Source organism: Haliaeetus albicilla, chromosome 3, assembly GCF_947461875.1.
Source record: "Haliaeetus albicilla chromosome 3, bHalAlb1.1, whole genome shotgun sequence".
Classification (NCBI taxonomy): Eukaryota; Metazoa; Chordata; class Aves; order Accipitriformes; family Accipitridae; genus Haliaeetus; species Haliaeetus albicilla.
In genome coordinates, this window is record NC_091485.1 from 37,073,989 (window position 1) to 37,099,873 (window position 25,885).

Genomic DNA, 25,885 nt, shown 5'->3' on the forward strand with positions numbered 1-25,885 from the left:
AAGCAACAGACTAGGGCTCACAGGATGTCTGTCAAAAAGGTGGTATTTCTGAAGCTTGTATTTACTTGATCCTTAGGCGCTGCAGAGCAGGCAGAAAAAATAGAAATTTCCTCGCCTGCTAGTCTTTGGCTTCATCTAGGAAAAAACCAAAACCTCAAACATGCTGCCTTTCTCTCTGTTGTTGTTCTCCCTTCCTTAGATTAAAGTGCAATTTATTTGATGTAAAGTATGAGAAGATAAAGGGTACTTTATCTGAATTCAGATAAGGCATACTTTATTAGAGGTTTTGCAAATTGGAAAAGAGGTATCACTTCTGAATTTACATCTACACCTTATATTTTTATGGTTTTTAATAGTATGTATCTCTTATGTAAACATATAAGACGTGTCTTATTACCTTTCACCTTATAGTTTTTTTTACATATATAGCCTGTTAATAAGTTTTCCTGTTAACTCTTTTCAGGGTTAGAAGAGGTGGGGTGAAAAAGTACCAGAATAGGAAATGCTTTTGCTGTTGTATCGTGTAATGCTTTTGCTGTTACTGCTGCAAGCAGCAATGAAAGCACAGATGGAACTTTTTTGGTTCTCTGCGGCCAGAAGCAGCAATGTTTGCACCACGTATGCTGGTCTTTGATTTTTCTCCTAAACCTGATGCCATTTGCTCTGTGTCACTGTGATTTAGATTTAGTAACAGTAGAGAAACGTATTGGTAGAAGTAGATGTGAGCTAATTAAGGTTCCTCTTAAAATGGTTCTCTGAGTGACTTTAAGTCTTCTGTAGAAAACCAAAATTTTAGGGGACATTTATCCCTTTAATTACTATGGGCAGGCTGTAAGTGCTTAATACACCAAGTCAATCAGGACTGTTTTGTTGGGTTTTCTTTTTCTGGGCAGGGGACAGGGTGTTAAGTGGAAATCATAGTTGGTACCAGAGCGTCATAACCTGTGGTGATGGCAATACAGCGTGATGTAGGAACGGGTTACCCTTCAGAGAGGATGGATCTCTGCGTATTTGACATTTAGTAATTGAATGGAGGGAATTCTACTGGCGGAGGGAGGAGGCTGTGTGTGCAGGGCAGTACACTTCCCTTCTTCCCTCAGGACCTTGGATTTCATAGCATGGCTGTGAAACGTGCCCAGGAGAGGGAGGGTATTTGCATTTTACTATTTCAGAGGAACTGCTTTGCTTTCCAAGTGGAGCTGAAGGGCTGTGGGGGAGCGTGGAGGCAAGCCCAAGAGCAACAACTCAGCCTGTATATATGCTAAAATGTTAGGTTAGTCTTTATAATGCTTATGTATTTAATAATAACAGTTTAAATACTACTGTTTTTGTTGAATATGTGAAGGTGTTTCCTCCCCTATTCTTCCTTTTCTGGAGAAGTTGAAGTATTATACTAGGTCCTCTAGAAACCATTTCATCCTGACATGTTCTCACTGTGTGACTTCCCTGTCTTGCCTGGAGATGTGCAGCTACCACCTTGTTTTAGAGGGGTTAGAAAAGACTAGTGGTAAACTTCCTGGTTATTCTCTAATCCAAGGAGTTCTCTAGTAAGCACTAGGTATCTAGATAGCTGTGCTTGAGCATAACTTCATAGACGTAACTTCATGGAGAAAATATCTGCATTTTTAAACGCAGGTTCTACTTGGCAGAAGTAAGGCATTAAGAAAACGATGCTTATGGGCCATTTTACAGTAGGGCTCCTGCTGGTCTGCCTGTCATTTTTCCCGCCTGTGGTATAGACTGTATAGCATGAACTGTGCAAAACTTTTGTGGTAAAACTCACGTTGGCATGTTTCTGGCATGTCTACTACTCGATAATGGAGCATACACAGGAGTGAGGTTTCCTTTGACCGTGGCTGTGCAGGGAGGGCAGGCTTGAGGTAGACGAGCTGTCAACATGAGCAATATGGCTTTTGCCAGTAGAATTCGGTACCTAACTGTACCACCCTTCCTATGTGTCTCTGCAGCTAGAGCTAGTAAAAACTTGCCAAAATTGTGAGTCCTTGACCAGTCTACATGGTGATGATGGAGAGTGGAGAGTCTGGCTACTGTTGTGTAATATTTGGGACCTGCCCTGCTTGCAGTAGGAGCAATCCGTGTACTTCTGTCAAAGCCAGTATATATTACAAAGGAATCTGTAGCAAAAAAGTATTAATAAAATGTTTGTCTTGTGGACCATCACATAAGCAGTTATGTACAATCCATGTAGCTATTGCACTTTCTTCTGTGGAAAGCTAATTTGGAGCGTACATGCTTCATTATCATAGGGGTGGCAGTTGTCTGAGATTATCTGGTCGACACTGATGTCGGTTCTGATCAATCGACAGCAACCTAAGAGCTCTCTTATGGGACAAGTTAGTTGTTTTTGAGCTGTGAACAAACCATCAGTGCTCATTGTACTGGCTGATATTCCATAGGCTTAGTAATATCTCTCACTTTATGTGAGCATGAAACAGTGTTGCTACATATGATTACTGTAAAATACAGTGGGATGTTTGCTTTTAGGATGGCCACATTAGTATCATTGGTATTCTGTAATCTGTGTTACTCCACAGAGTATATGACCAGAAAATAAATAATTCTAATACTGTAGCTGTGCTGAGACTCAATTAAGGAACTCTGTATTTTGTATAGCATGTTTTTATTCTTCCACATAAAGTAATTCGGTGATATTTTCAGCTCCACCAAATCAGCAATGAGTGTACTTTTGCAGTGACGGCTGAGGGCATTAAGATCGGTTTTAATCACTTCCACTCCCCTGTTAGGATGCTGCTGGCATCAAAATTCTAGTTGTTATGATTCAGAGTTTTTCTGAACACTTTGGATCAGCAAGTTTTAACTTTCTAATAGTTGCACCTGTTTCTACAGAGCAGGAAGACTTAGGATCTTCTCTTCTCTAAGACTTGCTTAAGAAATCAAATGGTATTGCAGCAGCATTTACACTAAAACATGAATGTTTTTCATGCTAAGTGATTTTTAATTGTCAAGTTATGTCTCGCTAAGAAGGCGTTAATAGAACTTTTGTTTTCCATACATTTTTGTCTGTGTTTTGTAGAAGTATAGTAAGAGATTTAATAAACTACAAGATTCCTGTCGAGTATATTTGCAAAATAGTCTTCTTTCGTTCTCATCTGGTGTGTGATGCCTTTCCCTTTATTACATAGATCACTTGACAACACTTGTTGGTTTATAAATGCAAGTTGTCACTTTGGAACTACAATTTTAGAGGAGTTTCCAAAGTACTGAGACACCAGTTGTTTCTAAACAGCATCATATTGCCCAAAACTTTAAGGTAGTACTAAGTATTTTCATATGGTAAGGTAAAAAAGACATATACAGCTTCAATTCAAGGCAGTAGTTTCACAGAAAAGGGAAGGGATCATCACTCACAATAAAGGAGAAGAAACTGTTTGGTAAAACAGGTTTTGGAAAGGATTATGGGTGTGAGCCATAGTCTTGACGATGTTTCTGGACTTTAGCTACTATAGGAAAAAATCCTGTGCAGCTGTACTGTTGTTGAATGTAGGTACTGGTATTTGGTTGCAATTTCAGAGGTGGTATTTGTTCCTGTTTACTCTGGAGTTTTTACTGATATGTGAGCTTTGCAGACAGACAATGTCTGAAAAGTATTTATGTTGGTCTAGAAAAGACGAAGCGTGCTTCAGATGGAGGGAGCTCTGAGACAGGCCTATGCTGCAAGTGTTAATAAGACAAGTTGAGAATTGCAGGGACAAAGCAATGTATAGAGACATGACGCGGAAACTTTCCAAATGATTTGTTTTGGAGGATAGTCAAGATGAGTAGTTTGTTCTAAATAATCCAGAGGGATGATGAATCCTTTCATTAACCTTTGAAAGGAAGAATTGTGTAGCAATTTCTACATATGGTGGCTTTTAACACCTTGGGGACTGTGCTATCAGGAAGGATACAAATTCAAAATGAGTGATCTCTGTGGCACTAGGTAGAGCTGCTTCCAGAAGTGATGCTGTAGTCCGTTTTCTGTTTTAAAAGAACTCTCTTCGGTTGCAGGTTGCTCTTTTAACTTTTCCAAAGTGAAGGCCACAATTTAGCAGGACTGCACTTGCTGCAAATGAGAATATTCAGTAATGATTTGCCTAATGTGAAATTATCCATTGTGTAGATATTGTATTGGAGAGGTTTGTGTTTTGGAGCCAGTGGGAACTGGCTAAGCACGTGCTCTACTGTTACACAACTTAGTTAATAAACCAAAGTTCAAGAAAATTTAAACAAATGTGGTTACCATAGGTCTTTTTCAAAATACAGAAAAGACCAGGGAGTGTGGAAATACCCGTCGGGGAAATGAAAGTAGTCCTAGTAAAAAGGAGGGTTTTTTTGGTTGGTGCTGATCTTTAAATTTCACAAAGTTAGCTGAGTCATGTTGCATACTTTGCTGCTCTTGCTTCATACTTCTTAAAGCTCAATATTGGCTCAAGTTGCTGCTCTGCTAGGGAAGCGACACTCAAGCTACTTTCAGTGCTTAAGTACGGTTGATTCTAGTTCAATCCTTGTTCAAGCAACAGAAAGATTCTCCTCCTTAACCTCCCTCCCTGCCACTAACCCTCACTGGATTAGTCCTACATCCTGTCCGTCTTGCTACTTCATGTAACAGGACTGGTTTGAGACATCTATCTGTGCTGTGGCTGCAGAGAATGAGCTTAGCTCTAAATGTGTAAGCAGCTGTGAAATGCAGGCAGCTTCATTTTTAATTTTTCAAATCTTGGTGAGACATGTTTGGAAGTTTAAAAATAAGTCTGAATTCCAGAAAAGTGAGATTTTTGCACTCCAGAAACAATTTCACAAGTGGTGTTTTCATGTATTATTTGCTCAGATATTGTTGGCTTTTGCTGATAATGCAAAAGCATATTACCGTCCTGGGTAACCTGTTGAGCTGCAAATTATTTTAACTCCTCGGAGTTTCTGAAGAATCTCAGTTTTGCTTTAATAAGCTGCAATCTTTAGTAGGAGTGTTCTGCATTGTGATATTGCATGTTAATAGCATCGATTAATTGTCAAGCAGTGGGAATTGATGAGAAAATGTCCATTGTAAAATTAAATGGTATTGCTGAAGCCTGTACCGTGCTGCTGGTTAGTTAGGTGACTAGCCCCAGTAGTTGGTGGTAGGAGTATTAATGTGAGCTCCAGGTTTTTTCGCATGATTAAAACAGACCATCTGTTCTTTGTTAAATGTTTACAAAAACAGCTTTTCTCTAAAAGATTTAAAGAGATGTGGGTCTAGTAAACACACCAATATTTTTGAGCACCTTTTTCACCTTATTTCAAATAATACCAAAAATAATTCTGCTGCAATATCGAGTAGGGTGAATACCGATTTGTGTTTAATCTTCACTGGTTTCTTTCCTGTGGAAGATTAAATTCTGTACTAACATACTAAATTATGGCTTTGTTACTACTAAAAGCAGCAGGAGAAGCAATTTCTGTGAAGTATGCAGATAAATCTTTCAATTTTGGTAAAAACTTGTAATATACATACTTTTTTAAATTTTGTAAATGGAAAATGGGGTTCTTCCATTAGAAATTGTGACGCTGTAACTAGAGTTAATCCTTTGTAGATTTAAAGTAGAACTATTTGAAATAATTCCCTGTGATAGGCTTGAACTAATATTTACTAGTTAAAGCCTGTTCTTCTTCCGTTCCCCTCTTCAGAAAGAGCAGACCAATGGTTTGGGGTAAGAAAATGCATCTTTCAAGCTGCTTCTGTTCTCCTCACTAGATTTGTGCTGCTCCTACACAGCTTCACACTAGGGAGCAATGTGGGGTTGTCAGTTAGGGATAAACCATTTTAGCATATTGCAAAAGTGTAGGCACAGACTTCCTAGAAAAATAAAGTTAATCACACCTATTTCATTGAAAGAGTGCTACAATTTAAAAGATCAGGTATAAGTGAATTAGAAAATGTGCCAAACTGCAAAGGGAGTGGTGTGTGGCAAAAGTAATGTATATTCAAGTAAGAGGAAACATAACCAAAGCCTAATTAGGGCAGATTTGGCTTTTTGTAGCTTAATGTTTTGGGAATTGTGAATGATACAAAACAAAACCATGGTATTTTAATTTGTATGGTTGGTAATGCACATAACTTTGTACTGTAAATAAAAGGCAGCAAGTTTGGGGGTTTGTTTTGGTTTTTTTTTTTAATATTTGTTTCATGCATAACATTTAATGTATAGTCTAAGTTGGTTTAGAGCCTGAGAATGATTCTTGTGGATAAGGTTTTTGAGGTAGTAGAAATCTGAATTTTCATAGGATGACATCTTCCAGAGTGAGTTACTGAGTAGTACAGTGCGGCAACAATTGCGGCCATTCCCAGTGCTGTACCTTCTGGCCAGACCTTACATTAAAGTTACAAATGTCAAATCATGAAGGGCTGATGTTGCTGTTGTGCAGACTTGGAAAGCTGTCTGCCTTACCTTCAGATTTGCTTATGACTGAGCTGAAAGCTGTTGTTCAGACTTCTAAAACAAACAAGCAAACAAACCAAAAAAGCAACCCACAAGTCTTAGAAAGGAGGCAAGGATTAATTTTTTGCATTAGATTAAAAAGGTAATGAGAATACTCAAGCATGTATAAAATTTCTTATTAATTTCAGTGACACGATCATAATTGTCACTAATGAAGGTGCAACCTTGAAAATTTTATAGAATTAAATTTACGTGGCATTACTAGATTTCTTGTGGTTTTTAATATTTGTTGGCCTGGCTATCTCACATGCTTAAGAGGAAGAAAAATAAGCTACCAATTCTGATTTGTTCTAGAAAGTTGTGCCTTATACAAAAGCTTTTAGATAGTTGTAGAAGTCTCTCTTAATATGGTAAACAAATACTGTAGTGCCAAACACAAGGTACTTGCTTAATACCAATTTTACAAATAATAGAAAGAAAAACTTAGATTTCTTATATGTTAGACACAGCAGGTGAACAGTATTTAAAAAGAGGACTGAGTATTGCAGTGGACAGCTCGGTGAAGACTTTGAGGTCTATGAAAAACAGGATGTATGAGATACAAAATGGCAGATAATACAGAAATATATTGACTACCTTGGGAAAATGTGGGTTAAAAGTACTGCTCTGAAAACCTATGGATAAGAAGTACCTAGAGGTGATCTGTGTCCTATTCCTGTCTTTTCCTACCTAAAAATAAGTGTTAGACAGTACAAGTACATAACGGTCTGACGTACAGAGAAGACGGTTTTGTTCTGTGTCACAGAACAAATCTGAGGAGACATTCAATTCAGTCAGCCAAATTCAAAACCAATCAGAAGATTTTAAAATATCTCTATTTTATGTAATGCATAATTGGACTGCAGAACTCACTGGCACCACTGACTTCCTGGGATCAGCATTTTCTATACAGATATCCTGTCTTTGTGAACTTTCCAGCATGAAGGTATGCAAGTGGTATGGTGACTACAGATTTCTAGAAGAGGTGTTGGTTCATACTTCAGGATACCTAACATGAGATTGCCTTGAGGTGGGGCTGATTGATGTGGTGCTAATGCAGTGGGTGCATCAGGTATCTTAATAACAGGTGGAGGACGGAAACATGCAGAAATCAACCTGGAAGTTCTTGGTTAAGCCAAGTAGACCCAGATCTTCAGTCCATCCCTCTTGTCCTGGAGTCCCTTCCATGAAGAACTGTAGTGTCTAGCTTGTACCATTCAAACCTTTCCCAAAAAGCAATGAAGAGTTGTCTCCACTTCTTGACAGCCTTGCTCCTTCTGGTGCTTGGGTATCTTCTGAGTATGTGAGTGTATTCAGGGCACAGCATTTTTTTGCTACTGTGAAGAAATGCTGAAAATAGTTAGGACTGCACTGGTTCAGTTTGTTTACATTTGGAAAACTGTATTAAAGTATTTGGAAAAATACACATGCACTCACTTTCTCATGATATTCAAAATTTTATTTCCTAAGTCTTAAGTGCATTGGTTTTTTTAGGTCCAGGTGGCTAAACTATATGTCTGTGTATGCCCATCAGTTCTGCTTATGCTCAGGGGTTGGGTTTGTAGTCATTCGTTTGCACGCTTGCCACTCCTAAGTGCATGCAGTTTGAATAAAAAGCAGAGAAAAGGAAATGCGAATAACACTACAAAGTTACACAGGCACTGCTATTCCTAGAAGTAAAATTCTGATTTGCTATAAACCTTTCTTCTCCCCAGTTCAATGGATCAAACATGAAATTGCTAGACTTCATGACCACAGCTAATGGGGAACTCTTCCACCTAGAATCATGCCAACTTAATTTTTAGGGGAGAGAAAAGGAGGAGAAACAGAGGAAGGTGGGAAAATGGTCTGGCCATATATGCAGTTGCAAGAAAGGCATCAGTATGGTGTCATGCTATTACTTTTCTTCTTGAAAAGCACTGTTATCCTACATTTATAACCACAAGCAGGCAGTGAGGAGAAGCAGGTTAGAGCTTTGATATGCTGCAAAGTCATGGTAGACCTTAGGCATTTTTTCATTGCAGACTCATAGTTCTTTGTGTAGAACAGAACCATTAAGAGGAAAAGAGTTTCAAATATATCAAATATGTTTGGTCCAGGCACTTGACATTTGTGCAATTATACGTAGGTTTACATGTACTTTGGTGTAAACCTGATACACTATACAGACTTTGAAATAGGATGTTTTTGCAGGTTCACAAACACTTACGGTAGTTCTCTGTCCAATCTGTAGCAGGAACAAATCTGTTTCAATTACAAATAGGGAGCTGTGGATCTTTGACATAAAGTGTAACATTATATTACATTTTAAAGTGGCTTAATCCTTCACATGCTGATCAAAATACCTCCTGTCACAACTGAACCAATGTAAATTGCCTTGATTCATTTTTTATAAATACAGCCTGTGAATATACTTTATTTTCCTTTGCATGTCTAGAAACATACTTTAACAATTTTTTTCCAAGAGGACAAAATTCTAGTGCAACTGAATGATTTGTAACAAGTTATTAATTCTACTAACAACTGTTTTGAAATACCTCAAATAACAATTGTTTTCCTTTTGCATATATATGTTGAAGACTAAATATTTGCTGTACTTCCACTTTATATACAAGCTTTAGAATAATTTTACCCTTGCTGTATCAAAAATTTCTGGTCATGTTGCTACTGTCTTAACGGCAGAAAGCTTTGGGTTTTACTGTTTTACAGTATAATGTTTCAGATATGCTACTAGGTTAATCTTCTGCTTAGTATTTTCTTCCTCTGTAACCTCTTGCTCCAAAAGAGCAAAGTTTTAGAAATCAAAGTTGCAAATCTACAATTTTGTTTCTGTTTGTCTCTCTCAGCATTCTCCGTCGGAACCCTTTTTAGAGAAACCAGTGCCGGATATGACTCAGGTTAGTGGACCGAATACCCAGCTAGTGAAGAGCGATGATTATCTGCCATCAATTGAGCCGCAGCCACAGCAAAAGAAAAAGAAGAAGAAAAACAATCACATTGCTGCAGAGGGTCCCAGTAAAGGTTTTGGTAAGGAAGACTTTCCTGGGGGACTTGACAGCCAGAATCTAAGCAGAAATTCAGTGGATTGCTCTCAAGAAGAGAAGAAGAAAAAGAAAAAGCCCAAGGCAAAGAAAGAACCGAAGGATCCTAAAGAACCCAAGGAAAAGAAGGAACCCAAGACCCCCAAAGTCCCTAAGACCCCTAAAGAGCCAAAGGAAAAGAAAGCAAAAAATACCACACCAAAACCCAAGACCAGCAAAAAGACTAGGTAAGTCAGGAAACTTCTATATGCAATCAAAGAAAAACAGCGTGTTTGCGGGATTTCTAGAGCATCTGTGCTAAATGGCGTGGGTGGAGAGGAAATCTTGTTTTGTCGTTTGCCTTCTACCATCTACGACATCATGTTTTTGAGGGACTTGGGCACACTTCTTTTGTTTGGCTTTCCTGTTTATGGCTTCACAGTTATTTTAAACAAGCTGGAAAGGCAGAAGGTTAATTTTTCTTTTCAAGGCATAAAAAAATCTGGATGTGTGAGATTTCAAAACTAACTCTCTTCTAATGGTCATCTGTCCTCGTGTGTGGTTTATGTATTAAGAAATTACATTGCTTCAACATTAATGTAGCTTTGACCAAATCCAGAGATGAAGGCTTAGAGAAAGAAGGTTTGATGATGTTTTTCTCTAAATGAAGAAGTTAGGTACTTAGAGTTGTTGCAAGTTGTACAACCCTTACAGACACTATTTTATACTGACACGACCCATGGGCTATAAGCTCTACTTTTAAAAAGGCATTTTTATATGGATATTGATGTATCCTCACTGTAGGGATTATATTCATTTTGCTGTTTCATGTAAAGACAATTTTCCTAGCAGAAAATCTTTGTGGATAGATCTGATGCTTCAACCCTGTTTCTTAACTGTTTTCACTCAGCATTGTGTCCCTTTATCAGGATAGGCTTAAAATGCTACAGAGTAGTATAAGAACAAACCGCCATTACACATGAGTAAATACGTCATAGATAATAACACAGACTCTTTCCTTACCCCTCAACTCCCTAAACACCATGATTATAAATGCCTACTTGAAAGAAAACTGAGAGGAAAAAGACGTTAAAGCTCAATTTTTTTTTTTTATTTGTACCTAGAATTTCTTACAACTGTTCTGAATTTGTTCCAAACATCTGAATCTGTTTTTTGAGATGTGGCTAGCGTTATAAAATATAACTTCCAGATGGAAGCACAGCCAGACTTGGTTAATCCAAATCAGTTTGCAAAATCCATTTGTATTAGGATTTAAAAATTGCAGTTAATGAATCAGCTTTCCACATATTTCCCAAGACTGACTATTGGTTAGGTTTGATACAGTTATATGGCTAAATGAGGCATGGACAGTAAGATGTTATTTGTTCCTTTAACAAGAAAGAGAAGTTTCTGTATTAGCAGAGATGATGTTTCCTGAAGAATTTATAAACACTGGCTTGTAAAATCAAATGTTGTCGTGAACAGGTTGTATTAACTGTTCAGTAAATTACAGTTGATTAGCCTATCCCTATTGCAGAAGTTACTTCAGCTGTGTTCCAGACTGTCCCAAGGATGGGGTTCACATACATAGCAATTCACAGCTTAGAAAAACTCTGAGTTATACATCTCCCAGTATGTGTTTTTGAAACCAAAAAACTGTATCAGCTAAGATAACCTTTCTGTTCCATTTACCTATACTCACAGGTTTAGAGGCTGACCAAGCCATATTGCACAGTATTGAGCATCTCCCCATAATTTTTGCCACCACAAAGTAAAAAGGCTTTTACTGCAGGGCTTCTCAATTAGTGCAGTTTTGCAAGGTCTTGACTGCAATGAAGCTTTGTTTAACAAGCAATAGTTAGGAGTCTGCCTCAAAAACATGCATGGGTTCCTGTGGCTGTGCTGGACGTCAGACCTCAGAGCTGGCCTGTCCCATCCACTCAATCCTAATATCTCTTCGGTGTCTTCTCTAAATCTTCAGACATGCCATGCAGATTAAAGGGGCAGTGTTTCTTTGAAGGAACAAATCACTGCTTTCTTAGTTGTATTTGTAGGAGAGTCTTTATCTTCTTTCCCATGCAATGACTCTTGTCCCTAGGTGGCTAGATGACTTACATTATTCTAGTAAGTACTAAGCCCTGTTGTTTTACATGTGAGAGAAATGTCTTTGGAGCAGCATTAAGGGCATTTGCTGTTCCTTATGCTTACTCAGGGGTGTGGAGAAAGTCCTACTTTTCCCATAATGAGCTTGTGTCTCTGTTACAAAATGCTCTCTTGAAAAGAAGGTTGTTCTCATTTTGTGTTCTTGTCAGCTTCAGTATCAAACTTCTTTGAACTCTGAGACTGTGTTGGGGTGCTGTGCTGCCAAACATTCTTAAATTGGTGAAAGAAATTTGCGTACTTTGGCAATATCCACAGACTGGGGGACCTGTCCAGTGACAAATCATTGAATCAAGTTTTTAAAGAAATCAACAGTCCAAACGTTTTATCATCCAAGCCACAGTATTTCAGCAGCACTAACTCCAGAAAGAAAGTATTACAGCAGCTGAGATGAGTGAGATTAGTGCAAGTTAATATAGATTATGGATGATTATGTAGAAGTAAAATATTTTGATAAAGTTAGTATCTGGCATGTGTTTACTACTACTGCTTATATTGTTCAGTATTTTGCTTCTAAGCATTGAAGGGGAGTAGTGTAGGTTTTAGATTTCTAAATGCTGTGCAAAACTAATGGTTTTCATTCCTGAATCAGCTGATCAGTTTTAATGGGAAAGTTTTGCACTTACGTAGAATTCAGGTAAATTAAGTCAGACATAGAAAATGTATTTATTGAAGAGCAACAGTTTTTTCGATAGAGCATAACAAGTCCATGATAGTTAATTTTGACACAGGCTGTATTAGTGTCTTAGAGTATACACATAGATAAAAAAATCTGGTATTTTAAGTATCATAACCATTTTGTAATTTAATATAGCTCATAATTTAACCCTGTTATTCAGTTCCAATTTTGACTAACAGTGTAATCCTTTTATTAAACAAACAACAACAAAAACCCCAAAAACTTTACCCTTCACATCTCCTTCTGTCTTTGGTGTAAGTGTGACAAAATGAGTGGCCTGCCTCACTGAAATGCACCTTCATATGAGGGACAACAGATCGGAGAAGCTGATTAATTTCATGCTTGTTTGAATTGCATGTCCCATGGCATCTTAAAAAGAAAGAAAACACCCAAATGGGCTGCTCATATGTTATACTGTGTACCTGGTGATTTTGAAAGAAAGATCACACATTAATATTGTACTGTTACAGTTGTAATGGATATTAGCCCAATCCTGCCAATACAGAAAGACGAATACAGTGGTGTCTGGAAAAAAAAACACATTTGCAAAACAAATCTATTGTGGACCAAACTAGTCAGGTTTGAAAGCAAAATGTAGGTATACCTAGGAACACAAATCAAGGGTTTTCATTAAATTGTGCAGCTGCTGAGTATTGTGTGGGTGCTGAGTATTATGCGGGCTCTTAATGTTACAGAGCCAGCTTCAGGCACGTGCAAAGCAGGCAGATTTTTCCAAAAGTAGATGGACAGGGAAGGGCAAGTAGTCCTACTGAATTGCAAAGTCATGGCTCAGATGTCTGTTCCTCCTGTGCCTGTCCCTGGAGGAGATGAGGACCACCTGTTTGAGAAGATCACACTGCAGCACAGCTGATATCTCTCCCGCTGCTTCCTATGAAACCCTAGAGAGTGGCCACCGATTACGGTGGGGAGAAGTAGTAACTATTTGCAAGGGCCAAATGGCAGCTCTTTGCAGGAGCTCGTCCCTTCTCCCGTCTCCTCAAAGCAGTGTGCTGTGCTTTGCAGGGCTGCTCTTATCTGCTTCCTCCCCTCCCTGCAGCAGGGGAAAACTTTTCGTCCTTCCCACGCGTACAGCAGCAGCCTGGGATGCAGGGTCGGGCGAGTGGCTTGCTGCTCGCAAGGGGAGAGCTGAGCACGAGCATAATTACCTCTTCTGGAGGGAGGTGGAGGCAGACTTTTTTGGCGCACAGATTCGCTGTTTGCTGTATCGGAAAGGGGATGGCTTCTGGCCGCGGAAGCGGGAAGAGGCTGCTGCGCGGGCAGCACCCTGGGGAGCTGGAGGGCAGGAAGAGAGGTCCCGCGGCGGTGGTGGTACTTTCCACTCCCAAGCTCGCATCGTCCTGAGCGAGGCAGGACGGAGCTGCCTGTGGGAGAGAACAGGAAACCGTGCGAGGTTTCCATGTGCGCGTCCATGGGGGCTGTTCCTGTTCACACCTGTCCTCGTCTCCCTTCCCAACCAGACCAGCTGCCAGATAGTTACCTTTGCCTTCGCTGCAGGCAGGCCTTGTGGGCTTCACTATTACCAAAGCATACTTTTTAGTAATTTGGCTGGGTTTTCAGGCTGGATAAAACCTTGTTGTCCTATTGTCTTTCCTACTTTTGTGACATGTAGAAACCGATTTGTAAAAAAAAAAAAAAAAAAAAAAGGGTTTTGATTACACTAGGAGCTTTAGGTAAAGCAGTACAGAAAGTCTCACAGCTCTAACATTTTGAAAGGGTGGGATTTTTATTTTTTAATGGTTTTAATGCCTCAAAGCAGATGTGTAACGTTTTTCTAGGCCAGGTTCCAGTCATGAGTTTGTCACAGGTCAGTGTTCCCGTACGGTAAAACAGGGATCAATAGTCCGTCTGACTTACTTTAGATGTTTAAATTGCAGAAAAAAGCATCATCCAAATCCTGATAGCCATCATAAATTACACTAATAAACAGATCTGTCAGTTACCCAGATCAGGTGAAGTAGTTGCGCAATGTAAACATACAGGCTAATTATTTTGCCTCTTAATCCTGCAAAGCATGCCATGCTTTTGGGGGTATTTCTGAGTCAGATGGTTTGGCCCTGTAAGTTCCGGGAGTTTGACCTAGCTCTGTAGGTGGCTGCTTGACTAACTGACACAAAACACTTTGTCAGAGTTTGGGTACTTGTTCTCAAATTGTAATTCAAGCTTTCTTTTCAGCTGTCCTACTTACTGTTTTCCTCTTCAGCCTGTTTTCCTTCACATTGTTCACTCGTCTGACCTTCTGCAGGTTGTCTTCTTACTGATCCCCTTTGGTCAGTATGCTGTGCAGTCCTGGGGGATAAGAGGATGAAACCAGAAAGTGGTATTCGACAGCTAGATTGTAAGACATCTAATCTGAAATGTCTGTGTTTGTATCACTTGAATAGAAGGACTAGTTTTAACTGACAAGTTTCAAAATAATTGTAGTGTTTTGTGCATGGCAAATACTACTTCCGTTTCTCCCAGATTTCTAGCTCTTGTTTTGGACACTATCTTGTCTCTAGTGGGACTTGGCTAAGTTTTGCATTCATGCATGTGTAAAAACCAAATATGAGAGGTAGTTGTCTAAATGCTTATATTACAGTTTGCCCTCCTTGTTGCCGAATTTGGGAAGTACTATCAGATGTGCATCGAGAGTTAATAAGCTTTGACACACAGACCCCAACGGTCATGGCACAGTCTCTAGGAACAGGTTTTTCCCTGCATGTACTTATGTGTGGAAAAGTAATTCTGGTCCAGGCTAACACCATTCCTGAATGGCCTGAGTACAATCTGCTGGAAAGTGGAAAGGCTGAGTCCAAAGTGGGCATGTTTAATTGTTAGGGACAAATCACGCTGGCTCTGTGGGAGGATGGAGAGGAACAACGGTTGCTGACAATCGGAGGAAGCCGATGCTCCCACCGGCCAGGTGAAGCTCCTGGGCGTGCGAGGCGCTGGGAAGCAGCGTGTCCCCTCGCTCGAGGGGACGGTGCTGTTCCGTGGTTTATTTGTGCTTCACCTTCCCTTTCTTCCCTTGAAAGAAACCGTAGCTGTGCGTTTGAAAAGAGCAATGCAATTCTTCTGCTGAATTTAGAACTTAAAATTCCCGGTGGAGCCGCACACGGGCTTTGTTCTCCCCAGGTTGGTGGCTTTCCTGCCTCTAACTGGCCTGGCGAGGGGGGAGATTCGAAACTGTTTCCGACTTGCTTCGCCCGCGTCTCCCTTACCGGGCGCGCCTCAGTACGCCAAGGCACGGCCCGGGGGTATATATAGGTCATGAAATACGCTTGGCTGGGAGTCCCTGCCGCTACGAGAGGGGGAAGGAGGGTGGCTAGCAGGACACCTTGGTCGGGGCGGACCTGCCGCCCGCGCCGGAGTCGCTGGCGGGGTCTTTGTCTGGGCCGGGCCGGGAGCGGAGCGGCGCGGAGCGGAGCGGCGGTCGGTCCGCCCGCCCCGGGGCAGGCGGGCCCTCGTTAGCGCTTCCCGGCCTTTCAGCGAGTTGGTATTTTATCAAACCTAGGCCACGGTATTCTTCCCGACTTTAAGCCTGTTATTCATAGGCGGCGGTGCACCCGGGGCACGGTAACGGCTACTGAACTTAATTGCGCGCCTTGCTCTGATTTACGGGGGTCGGGGGCGAAGAGCGCCAGCCTGTCAGCTCGCTTCACCTGGCGGCCGTCCAGCTCCCCTGACAGCCTTACCTTGCATTTAAACAAATTCGAGAGAGCTGTGAAGTGGCTGGGTTGGGGGGCGGGGGGGGGGGGTGGGGCGGGGGGTTGGGGTTGGGGGTTTTTTTGGAAGCGGTTTCGCGGTGATTTGATAAAGGCGGGGGGAGCGGAGAGGGGCGCGCGGGGGGGGGGGGGGGGGGGGCGCACAGGACGCGGCCGCGCAGGTGCCGGGAGCGCCCGGGCGCTGATTGAGGGAAGCAGATGGCTGCAGTCGGTGGCCGCCAGCCAGCGGAGCAGGTGCTGGTCACGTGGCCGCGGGTTGCCGGGGCGACGCGAGCGCTCTCGGCGCGCGGATGAAAGGCAAGGGGCCCCGCTTCAGCTGCGGCTTTGTGCCATTGGTGGCAGCTAGAGCGGAAACAAACGCTGGAAGGGGAGACGCTGCCCGCGCGCGGCCGGGCCCGCGCGCCCGAGGGAGGCCGGGAGGGAGGGAGAGAGCGAGGGCCGCGCTCGGCCCGCGCTCGGCCCGCCGCCTTTCCCGAGGGCTTGGCTGATGTCCGCGCTCTTTCCGCGGCGTCAAACTCCGCCTTCCCCCCCCCCCCCCCCGTTTTGTTTTGTTTTTTTTAAATTGTCACAGTTTGAGGTGGTTTTTTGAGAGGAAAGCTGTGTCACGCACTGTAGTTTCACGATAATACAAATTCATTTCCAAAACTCCTGGTCTTTTCACTCCTAAATTCTAAGTCAACCAATTTTTTAAGTTTAAACCAATTAAACACGGGCTGCAAAAGAGGAAAACACCACAACCCAGCTGTCCCGGTTCCGAAGCAACCTGTCACCATACTCGGGAATTGTAAATTACAGCTCTAAAATACACTTTTAGTGGGCTAAAGCGCTGATCAAAATCAACAAGCTTAAAGCCGATGTTTGTTTGAGAAGTTACAAGGCCGGGGATTGTGAAGGAAAAACAAACCCCAGGCAGTGTCCCGGGTATGAAATTAAAACGTTGAGGGTGCAGAAGCCATATAAAGGTGGCTGACATAACATTTGGCGACCTGTACTCGCCGTTTCTCAGATACCAGCACGTAACTCTGCTCTTAAATGTCTCAGCAACTTTCCACAACCAGCCTGTCAAATCAGTAACAGGCCTGGGGGAGTTGACCACAGAGGGGAAAAAAGACTAGCAAAAACCCACGTGAGACTCAAAAGCTACATGTGCTTAAAATTACTAACTTTTACCATTGATTTTTCTTGGTCACCATTTAAAAATTTCACCCCCACAATGCTGAAGATCGTATCGGTGAGTGATTTGGTGATGATGTATTTAAAGCTGAATTTCAACATGTGCATCCTCATCAATTTCCAGGCCTCTGAGTGCAGTTGGAGAGGTGTGGTCGCAGCTCTTCAGGTGGCCAACGTTTTCATGGGGGAGAAGGGGGAGAAACAATCCCCCCAAACCTTTCTCTACCTACCATCAGTGGATATAGCTTTCTAGTATTGTGTAGATGCTGAGATACACCAGCTGGTGGTTTTTTTCCCCCCATACAAGCTGCGGTTGCATGCGTTGAGGCTTGTACGGGTGTCGTCAGAGCTGACACAAAAGCACCTTTCCTGCTTGGAAATAACAGGGATGGTAGAAGAAAACAAAGAATTTTCTCATTCGGTCCTTTGTTTTGGTAACGCTTCCTCTGGTTCCGTTTACCTGGTCCGCACAGTTAATACCAAGGCAAGTGCACACGTAATCCTGTTTCTCTTCATATGTGTCAGGTTGCCCAAACACCGCTTTCAGAAAGTGCAGGTTTTGAAGAAAGCAGCTCTTCCCTTCCAGTCTCATTTTTAGTTTCTTGTTGAATACATGCTCAGTGTCGCTGTCCAAGATCTTGAAGGAAAGAGAGGTTTCTGTTGTTAAGGAATGGGAAATGTATAGCGATAGCCCATGCATCACTGATTTTGCAGTTATGTTTAAATACTTAAATAAGGAAGGCAGTTGAAAATAACGAAGTCACTGAAAATAAACGTCTCACAGATTAGCTGTTTTGTTAAGCACTTTTTGCTTACATTTTTGTAGAAATATTGATTAAAAATACCTCTGTTTCAGTAACAAGAAACCAGATTCAGAAACCAGTGCTGCAAAGAAAAAGGTTAACAAGGGAAAGGAAGGTTCTGAAAACTCAGATTTGGAAAAAACTCCGCCACCATCACCTCATCCTGAAGATGAAGATGACCCAGGGGTTCAGGTAATGCTATCTTTCAAGTTCGATGTAACTTTTGACAATTTAGATGCATAAAACAGTAGTTCTCACAGTGCTTGTTGCAGAAATGCAAGTATTTGGGTATTTTCTGTGTTGTTCAGAATGACATACCAAGAAGGTGAGAACTGGATATCACCGTGGTGAATATTTTACTAAAACAAGTGTTCATCATCATAATTTTGCCTTACAGTCTTGTTACCTGCAGATACGCACACAGTGCTGCTGAGTTTTCACGTGTTCTCTTTCATTACTGTTGCAATTACGGTGCTGAATTTTTCTGCTCTGTAGACTTAATGTACCATCATGAGGCCTTGCTTATGCTTCGTGTTTCTTCTTGCATTGGCTTTGCAAACCTTCTGAAATCAAGAATAAGACATGACAAAGCGGAATGTTGGAAACGTGTGTGTCAGGGACTTGTAGCTACACACCTTTAATGGATGAAGGGCCTTGTTGCTTGACTGCCAGTCATCGGCTAGCGTTGATAATTTCTCTTGACCACTATGCACCTGTCACTTTCTGGCCAAACTTTCGTCCGTGTAAAGAAAACCTGGAAGTAGAAATAGCATATATGACAACTTTTGTGTGCTCTTGTCATTAGTCATGTTAAGAAGCGGTCAGCTCCTGGCTTGCTTCTGCTGACAGCGATCAGAGTAGGCATTAAAAATAAGAATTCCCTCATGAAGGGGTAGAGGCAAATTGTGGTGGAGAAAGTATGAGACTTCTAAATACTTGTGCTGGTATTACTGAAATCCATTTCATTTTTCCATTGCATATCAGGTTGTGGATGTGTTGCTTCTAGTTACGAGAGATGTTGATGTTATGAGACTGATGATCACTTGAAAATGGTCAAAGCAGCCTGGTGAAAAGGTTGACAAACAGTGGCATCCTAACACAAACATGGATTATGCCTTCCCTCTTACTGTCTTCCGGAAGGATGTAGAGTATAAGGAAATGCGAGCAATCTAATATGTTCTAGTTAAAAACAAAAGCAGCAACAAAAAAGAGTGTTATTTCTGATTCGTGCAAGTCAAGTATTCTGAATTAGAAAAGTTGAGATACACCATGCAAACGTTAAAATGTTTGAAGGATAAATTTTTCTGTCCTGTGCCGCAAGTCTTTCTTAGCCTGATTAATGGCGCTGACAAAAGATACAGGAAGAAACTTTTGGAGTTGATCATTTTGGGGGTTAATTTGCAGATGATTATGTACTATCTACAGTTCAATATACATGCATGTTTTCCTTGCTTTTAGTTCAGTGAGACAAAACTTTCTCTTTGTGAAACTCAGTTGGGTGATAAAGTTTACATTTGAAATATTTTTTTCTTTTTGTAAATACAAGCATTAGGGTATTTGCATCACTTTTTAAGTAAATGTCATAAAAGTATTTCAGGTGATTTTTGTTTTCTTAATGCTTTTTCGCACTGTGCATGTTGCACTGCACGTACACTTCTTTGCGTAAACTTATGGAAGGGTTACAACCATATGTGCTAGGACAGCTAGAATAAATAAACTTGTTATACATTTCCTAACTGAGATTGGTGTTACGCAGTCGTCTAAAACACTGTTGCATTCTTTGTGTTAAATACCGAGTCTTCTGTAGTGGTATTATGTAGTAATGCACAAAGTGATGCATTGTTGTTTTTATTTAGAGAGGAAATTCATTGTTATTTAGAGAGGAAGAAATACTTACTTTTGTGTGTCACCATACAGATCTTTTTCTATTCCATTATCAAGCCTATTGCCTTTTTAGCTATAGATTAGTTAATGGGTAAAAGATAATCTGATGCAGGTAAATGTATGCACAGTTTCTGACAACAGTGCATAACAATTGCAAAGCCTCGTGTGGACGTGAGAGGAAACAGGAAGCTAACCAAGTCAATAAAAATCAAATAGAGGATTACCATTACTTTTTAGGCATCGTTTTTATTAGGGAAATGGAAGAAGAGATTTTTGGCACCAAAAATAATGGTAAGACTTACCTATTGAGCCAAAAGAAAACTGACATTCTCTCATCGGTAATTATGGAAATGAGGGTGCAAATTTGCCAAGTGGTATGTATTTTCAAGTAGAAAAATATTGTTACAGTTCTGTGGGAAGCCCCATAAGTTACTATGTTAAAGGTAGAAGCCACATCACCATTGTTCAGAAAGGTGGTGTAAATTTAACCTTTGCTCAAAAATTTCATTTTCAGTTAAAGAAAGAATTTCTAATTTTGTGAAGTGCATCAGATATTTGTGCTTCAAAAAGTATGATTAACTATCTAAAAGTAAATATTTGACTTTGTCTACGTATATTGAGAGACCCCGGTCCGTAGATCTGTTATCACGCTACTTAAGTATTTGCATGTACCAGTGAAGATGTGTGTTAAGCTGAGAAAGATGTAAAAATAAGTAGTATATCAGTTCATAAAGATGGTTTTTTAACAGTTGATATTCAACGTATTTTTCTTTTACATATAAATGTATATACACACACACACACACATCAGTCCATTGAGATATTTGATGCTCAGTTGACAGTTTCCTTCAACAGCATACACTCTCAGCTTTTCAAAATACATAACCTGATGCATACTATCTGGGAATTTGAATTTTATTGTTGCAGAAAATGGTGTCTGGCACCGAGTATCAAGTTGCAAATTTTGTCAAATGCATGCTTGTGTATTTTACAGATAGTTTCTGCAGTTTCTCTGAAGCTTTCTCTCATCCTGGAGATGAGGGTATGGGGACACAGAAACCATTAGGGTGGTTCACGTTCTTTATTCTTGTCTATTAGTTTGGGGTCTTTCCCCATGCTGTGCTGCAGGATGTCTTTCTGAACAGTGCTGGGTCAGTGGGGTGGGGAAATCGTATTTCATTGTATTTCCCCTACAAGATAATCTGGGTACAACTGGGCGGATGGGGAGAGCAAGAAGGTGTGTTGTCACTGCTTAGCAACACTGTGGGCCATGCTGTGGAAACGTGGTGTTTGGTTCCTGCATTGGCCATCTGTCAAAGTTTGTCGTAGATGTGAATTGAGAGGTGCAACTTCTTCTATTTTAATTGCTTTCTGAGATAAGCTTTTTAATTTTCTTATGTGGTTTTAGTAATGCTAAAAAAAGAAAAATAACACTTTCCAACTCAGAACAAGCACGAAGTGTTTTTTTTGTTTGGTTGGTTGGTCTTTCTTTTTTTTTTTTTTTTAAACAGAAGTCAAAAGCGGCTAACAGGCAGGAATTTAGAATAGTAGTGTCTTGATTCCACTGTTTCTCTCAAGATGCTGTAAAAAATAATAGTGTTTGCTACACACTAGTGTATTTGAGAAAGACAAAGAAGTTTTCTCAGTTATTATGCAATTTATCCGTTTTGTTTCTCATGAGGAATATCAATGCTTTCTATTTAGAAGCGACGCTCCAGCAGGCAGGTGAAGAGGAAGCGTTATACAGAAGACCTGGAGTTCAAAATTTCAGATGAGGAGGCCGATGATGCTGATGCTGCTGGCAGAGACTCTCCTTCAAATACTTCTCAGTCAGAGCAACAGGTCAGATATGAACGGACTGGAAAGGTGGCTGTAACTGCAGCATTCAAAGTTCAAATATAGGCCCTTTCCTGAATGATATTAATCCATGGTTGGCACTGTGTGCCGGAAGGTATTAGCTTTTTACCCTCTTAAAGAATATATTAATTCATGACTTCGTTTATAAGCTGATGATATGCAATTTGACACAGTTCTTTGAAATTAATGGTCTCTATCTAAAGGAAACCTAAACTGGACTGCTAGGAGTCTTGCATTTACTTTGCTGAATTCAGTGGTCTGGCTTCTGTGACTTTAATAAACCACTCAAGCTTGTCCCCTGCTGCTAGGCACCATAAGAACCCCTTTATGAAATTACTGCCTTGTAGTACCCAGCAGGGTACACTTTATTCTCTGTGCAATGTAAATGATGGATAAAATAGTTTGAATAAGATGAGGGGTAATAATGTAGGAATGACTGTTGTAACAATCTCATTGTTTTGTGGTGCTTTTTCAAAGAACTACTTCACTTAACTAACTGATGACCTATTGGAGAACATATACATGTTCTTTTGGTATTCCATTTGGCAATTTGTTAAGCCCTGTGAAATACTGTATGTGATCTCCATTGCTAATTGTGTCTTATCAGAAGGAGAATTTGGTAGGTTTGCCTGCAGTTGTAATAGTGAATTAATGTAATAGTGTAATAAAGAATTGCAGGCAATTTCAATAGCTATCGTGTGGATGCTTACACATCCAACCAGAGTTTTTGAACATCTAATATTTAGACTGTGTGGTGCTGAAAGCATGTGGTATTTTAGGAGAGAACGGCCCATGTGATTTTATCTGTGTATATGTGCATGTCAGCCTTAGTGAGAGAGCTAGAGTTGCATCAGCTCTTAAAAATGGGCTTAAACAAGTATCCTTCAATCCTTCATTATGGTATTAAAACTTTTTGAATCCTCTCAGTTCTCATCATGCTAGGGGGAGGAAGTCCTCCTGTGTATTAAACTCCAGTTGCAAAAAAAAAGTTTGACATTTTTCTAATGAAGGAAGTCTTTAAGTAACAAAGATGCACTCCCATTAACTCTCGTATGGTATTTACGATGTAGGAATCTGCTGATGCTGAAGGTCCTGTTGTGGAGAAAATCATGAGTAGCCGTTCAGTCAAGAAAAAGGTAAAATGAAACAAAATCCCTTCCCCCCATATTTGTAAACAGGCTAAGCATTTTTCTGCTGAAGCCCATATTAAGTTCTTAAAATACCTCAGGTATTCCAAACTAAGAAACTGTTCTATTGAATAGAGGAGGTTCCCTGAAAGTGTCTTTAGATGGTATTTAACATGCTTTTCGATAGACATTCACAAAACAGATATTCTTCCACTCTTTTATTGCGTTTTTTCAGATGAGAATTTTGATTTTTGCAAATATATATGTACCTGAGTGAAATCTATGGTGCTCTTCACTTCAGAGTGATGTTTCATGGGAGTTTGAGGACTGAGAGAAGTCTCCTACATCCTAAGTTTCTGCCTTTTCTAGTAAAGAAAAATGCTTGCCCATAATTTTTGCATCTTTTGATAGTGGTTGTGCTTAGCAGCTAAAAGAAGTTTACGTGCCATCAAGAATGCTACATATACAGGTGGTTAATATGTTCCTTGTCACTATGCTAAAATGGTGAAAGAAACAGTCTCGTGGTTCTCTTTTAATTCTGCCCTGGTTGCTAGTTATGTTCTTATTTTGCTTACAGATTCTTCTAATCTGCTTCACAACTTGATTGGCCTTTGTACTTCCAAACTCTTAAACTCTGGGTAGGAAGTAGAAAAGAACTTGTTCCAAAAAAGGCATTATTATATTTTATAGACTTTTTTGTGTAGCTAATTCTCTGACTTGTACTGCAGTTGGGCAGAAGACCATCTGATTAATATAGATAAGGTACTCCTGTTGATCTTAGTTAACCAGAAATACTTCTTTTCCTCAAAGTGTTAATTTTCAAATTGGAGGAGGGAAAGTTGTCTTTATTCATGGATTTTTTTTATTTTTCTTTTCATGTTGTGGCGTTTTGGTTTTTTGGGGGGGAGGATTGGTTTTGTGTTTTTAATTTTATTGCTACTGTCTTAACATCGTTAACAGCTTTGTAATCCTAAATTCATGCAATGTCATGACTGGCTGTGATTGAATTTGACCTGTTTCTGCAGCTTTCACAGCACAAAACCTCTAGGGTTTTTTTTGAAGTCTAGAGCTATATTTTGTATTTCAAGCCTTGCACTTATTTTTCACATAAACTTCATGTAATATACACTCAGTAATTAGTTGTCCTGATGGTCTACTAGGCATGAGAGGAGAATGTGGTCTTTTCATAAATGTCTTTACATTGGAAGCTGTTTTTCACCAATTATTCTTCTCTTCTTCCTCTCCCCTGCAAACAAAGGTGTGATTACTCATGGGGAGTGTGTATTTTGCTGCAGTTTGTGGGAAGTGGTTGGTCTGCTGCCTACATGTCTTTGATTGCAAGCTCTGCTGGAGGCAAGCTCTATTTTGAGCTCTTTCTTTAATGTTTTTTATGGATTGTATTTGCAGGTTTGAGGGGTGTCTCTTCTTTCCCTGCTCTTCTCCCCAACCCTCTTCTCCAAAATCCCCCAAAAATGGATTTCAGGATGTTAATATTTAACATCTGAAGTACCCAACTGTGCTTTTATTAGAGGTGTTTCACACTCTTACTAACGTCATCAAACCCCTGGTTGTTAGATTACTAATCAAAGTAGAATTGCTGTGATCAGGACCAGTGCATAAAATAAACATGAGGAAAGGCTTCACTAGGAAACCTTTCAGTGGATTAGGTTGTAACAAAGATGTTGCATTCGAGTAAAGGACATTAGATAATGAATATGCTTTTGGAGCAGTATTCTTATCATGAAATTATGCTGGTTTTCTCAAAAGTAGCCTTAGTCTAGTTTTGGAGTGACCAGATACGATGCAGCACTGTACTTGCAACCATTTTTGAAATGTACAGAATAAAAGGTAGAAATTACTTTAGTTCATGTTTGAAGTATAAAAGGCAATGTTTTTCCTTGTTGTTCTCAACATGGAATTCTGAATTCTGTTGAATACTTTTTCCTCTTGCAGAAAGTGTTAAGTGCTTGTATCATTCTCTTTCTAAACCATCACAGTCCTGACATCTTCAGTTTGTATGTGGAAATCTTTCATTTTTCTAATTATTTTCTTGGCCAGCTTCAGTCCCCTTTGAATTTCTGCTCCTTAACTTTGAAAAGGAATGGCTAGAACTAAATATGCTATTTAGCACAAATAGCACATATTATGGAAGGATGTGGAGTTTGTAGAACACTGTACCTGCGTGTTACACATATGAATTTCTCTTTTTGCCTACCAATCCATGGTGAGAACTAGATCTAATTCAACAGTATACAAATGCCTACATCTCTTCCACGAACTGATTAGGTTACAATCTAGTGCTGTGTATCAATTGAGGTGATTGGTTTTTGTGTTGCTTTGCATCTGTTATTAATGTGTTCTGTCTGCTGTTCTTCTAGCAGTTGATATTTCTAGGGGGGTTTTGTGGGTTTCTGTTTTTTAAGCTCTTACTTGTCTCTACACCTGAGTGGCTTGCTCAAATAACTTTTGCATTAGCAGATATTACTGTATCCCTTCTGTGGCGAAGGCAGTGTGAGATTGTGTGCTCTTAAGTATTTGCTTGAAGGAGGGGATGATTTATTTCTTCAATTATCTGCAGAGACTGTGGATCAGGTTGTCAATTATGGTCGCACCTGGGCAATCATAATTTGAAGTGTCCTGTGTTGCCGAAGTCTGCCATGTGCTATTTTAGGATGTCTGCATAATCAGTTTGGGGAGAATTTTGCATAAATGTTCTATCTCACCTTTTTACCTGGTTAATGTAAACATATGTGTAGTGGGGGTTGGACAGTGACGTCAAATGCATAAGCTTCTGTCTCATATGTCCTAAACTGATGTATTGTTAAACCCCTACTTGAGTGCTGGTGATTGTAACTTCATTAGAATTCTTTTTTTGGCCATAAGCGTGAATGCCAGAGTAAGATTTTAAAAGTAATTTATTCTGAAATACTTTTTATTTAGTTGAATCTTTGATGCATACTAGTAGAACATATAATAACATA

At 40.1% G+C, this 25,885-nt stretch overlaps 1 protein-coding gene across 7 annotated transcripts in view; it reads left to right on the forward strand.

Moving 5' to 3' along the window:
* The window catches only part of CHD7 (chromodomain helicase DNA binding protein 7), a 132,071-nt gene that overhangs the window by 63,399 nt on the left and 42,787 nt on the right, over positions 1–25,885 (forward strand). For all 7 annotated transcript variants that reach the window (XM_069779403.1, XM_069779404.1, XM_069779402.1 and 4 more), the window contains 4 exons: positions 9,323–9,744; positions 18,090–18,228; positions 21,625–21,762; positions 22,848–22,913. In XM_069779403.1, the coding sequence (XP_069635504.1) occupies positions 9,323–9,744; positions 18,090–18,228; positions 21,625–21,762; positions 22,848–22,913 (765 nt within the window). The remainder of the gene's footprint in view (positions 1–9,322; positions 9,745–18,089; positions 18,229–21,624; positions 21,763–22,847; positions 22,914–25,885) is intronic.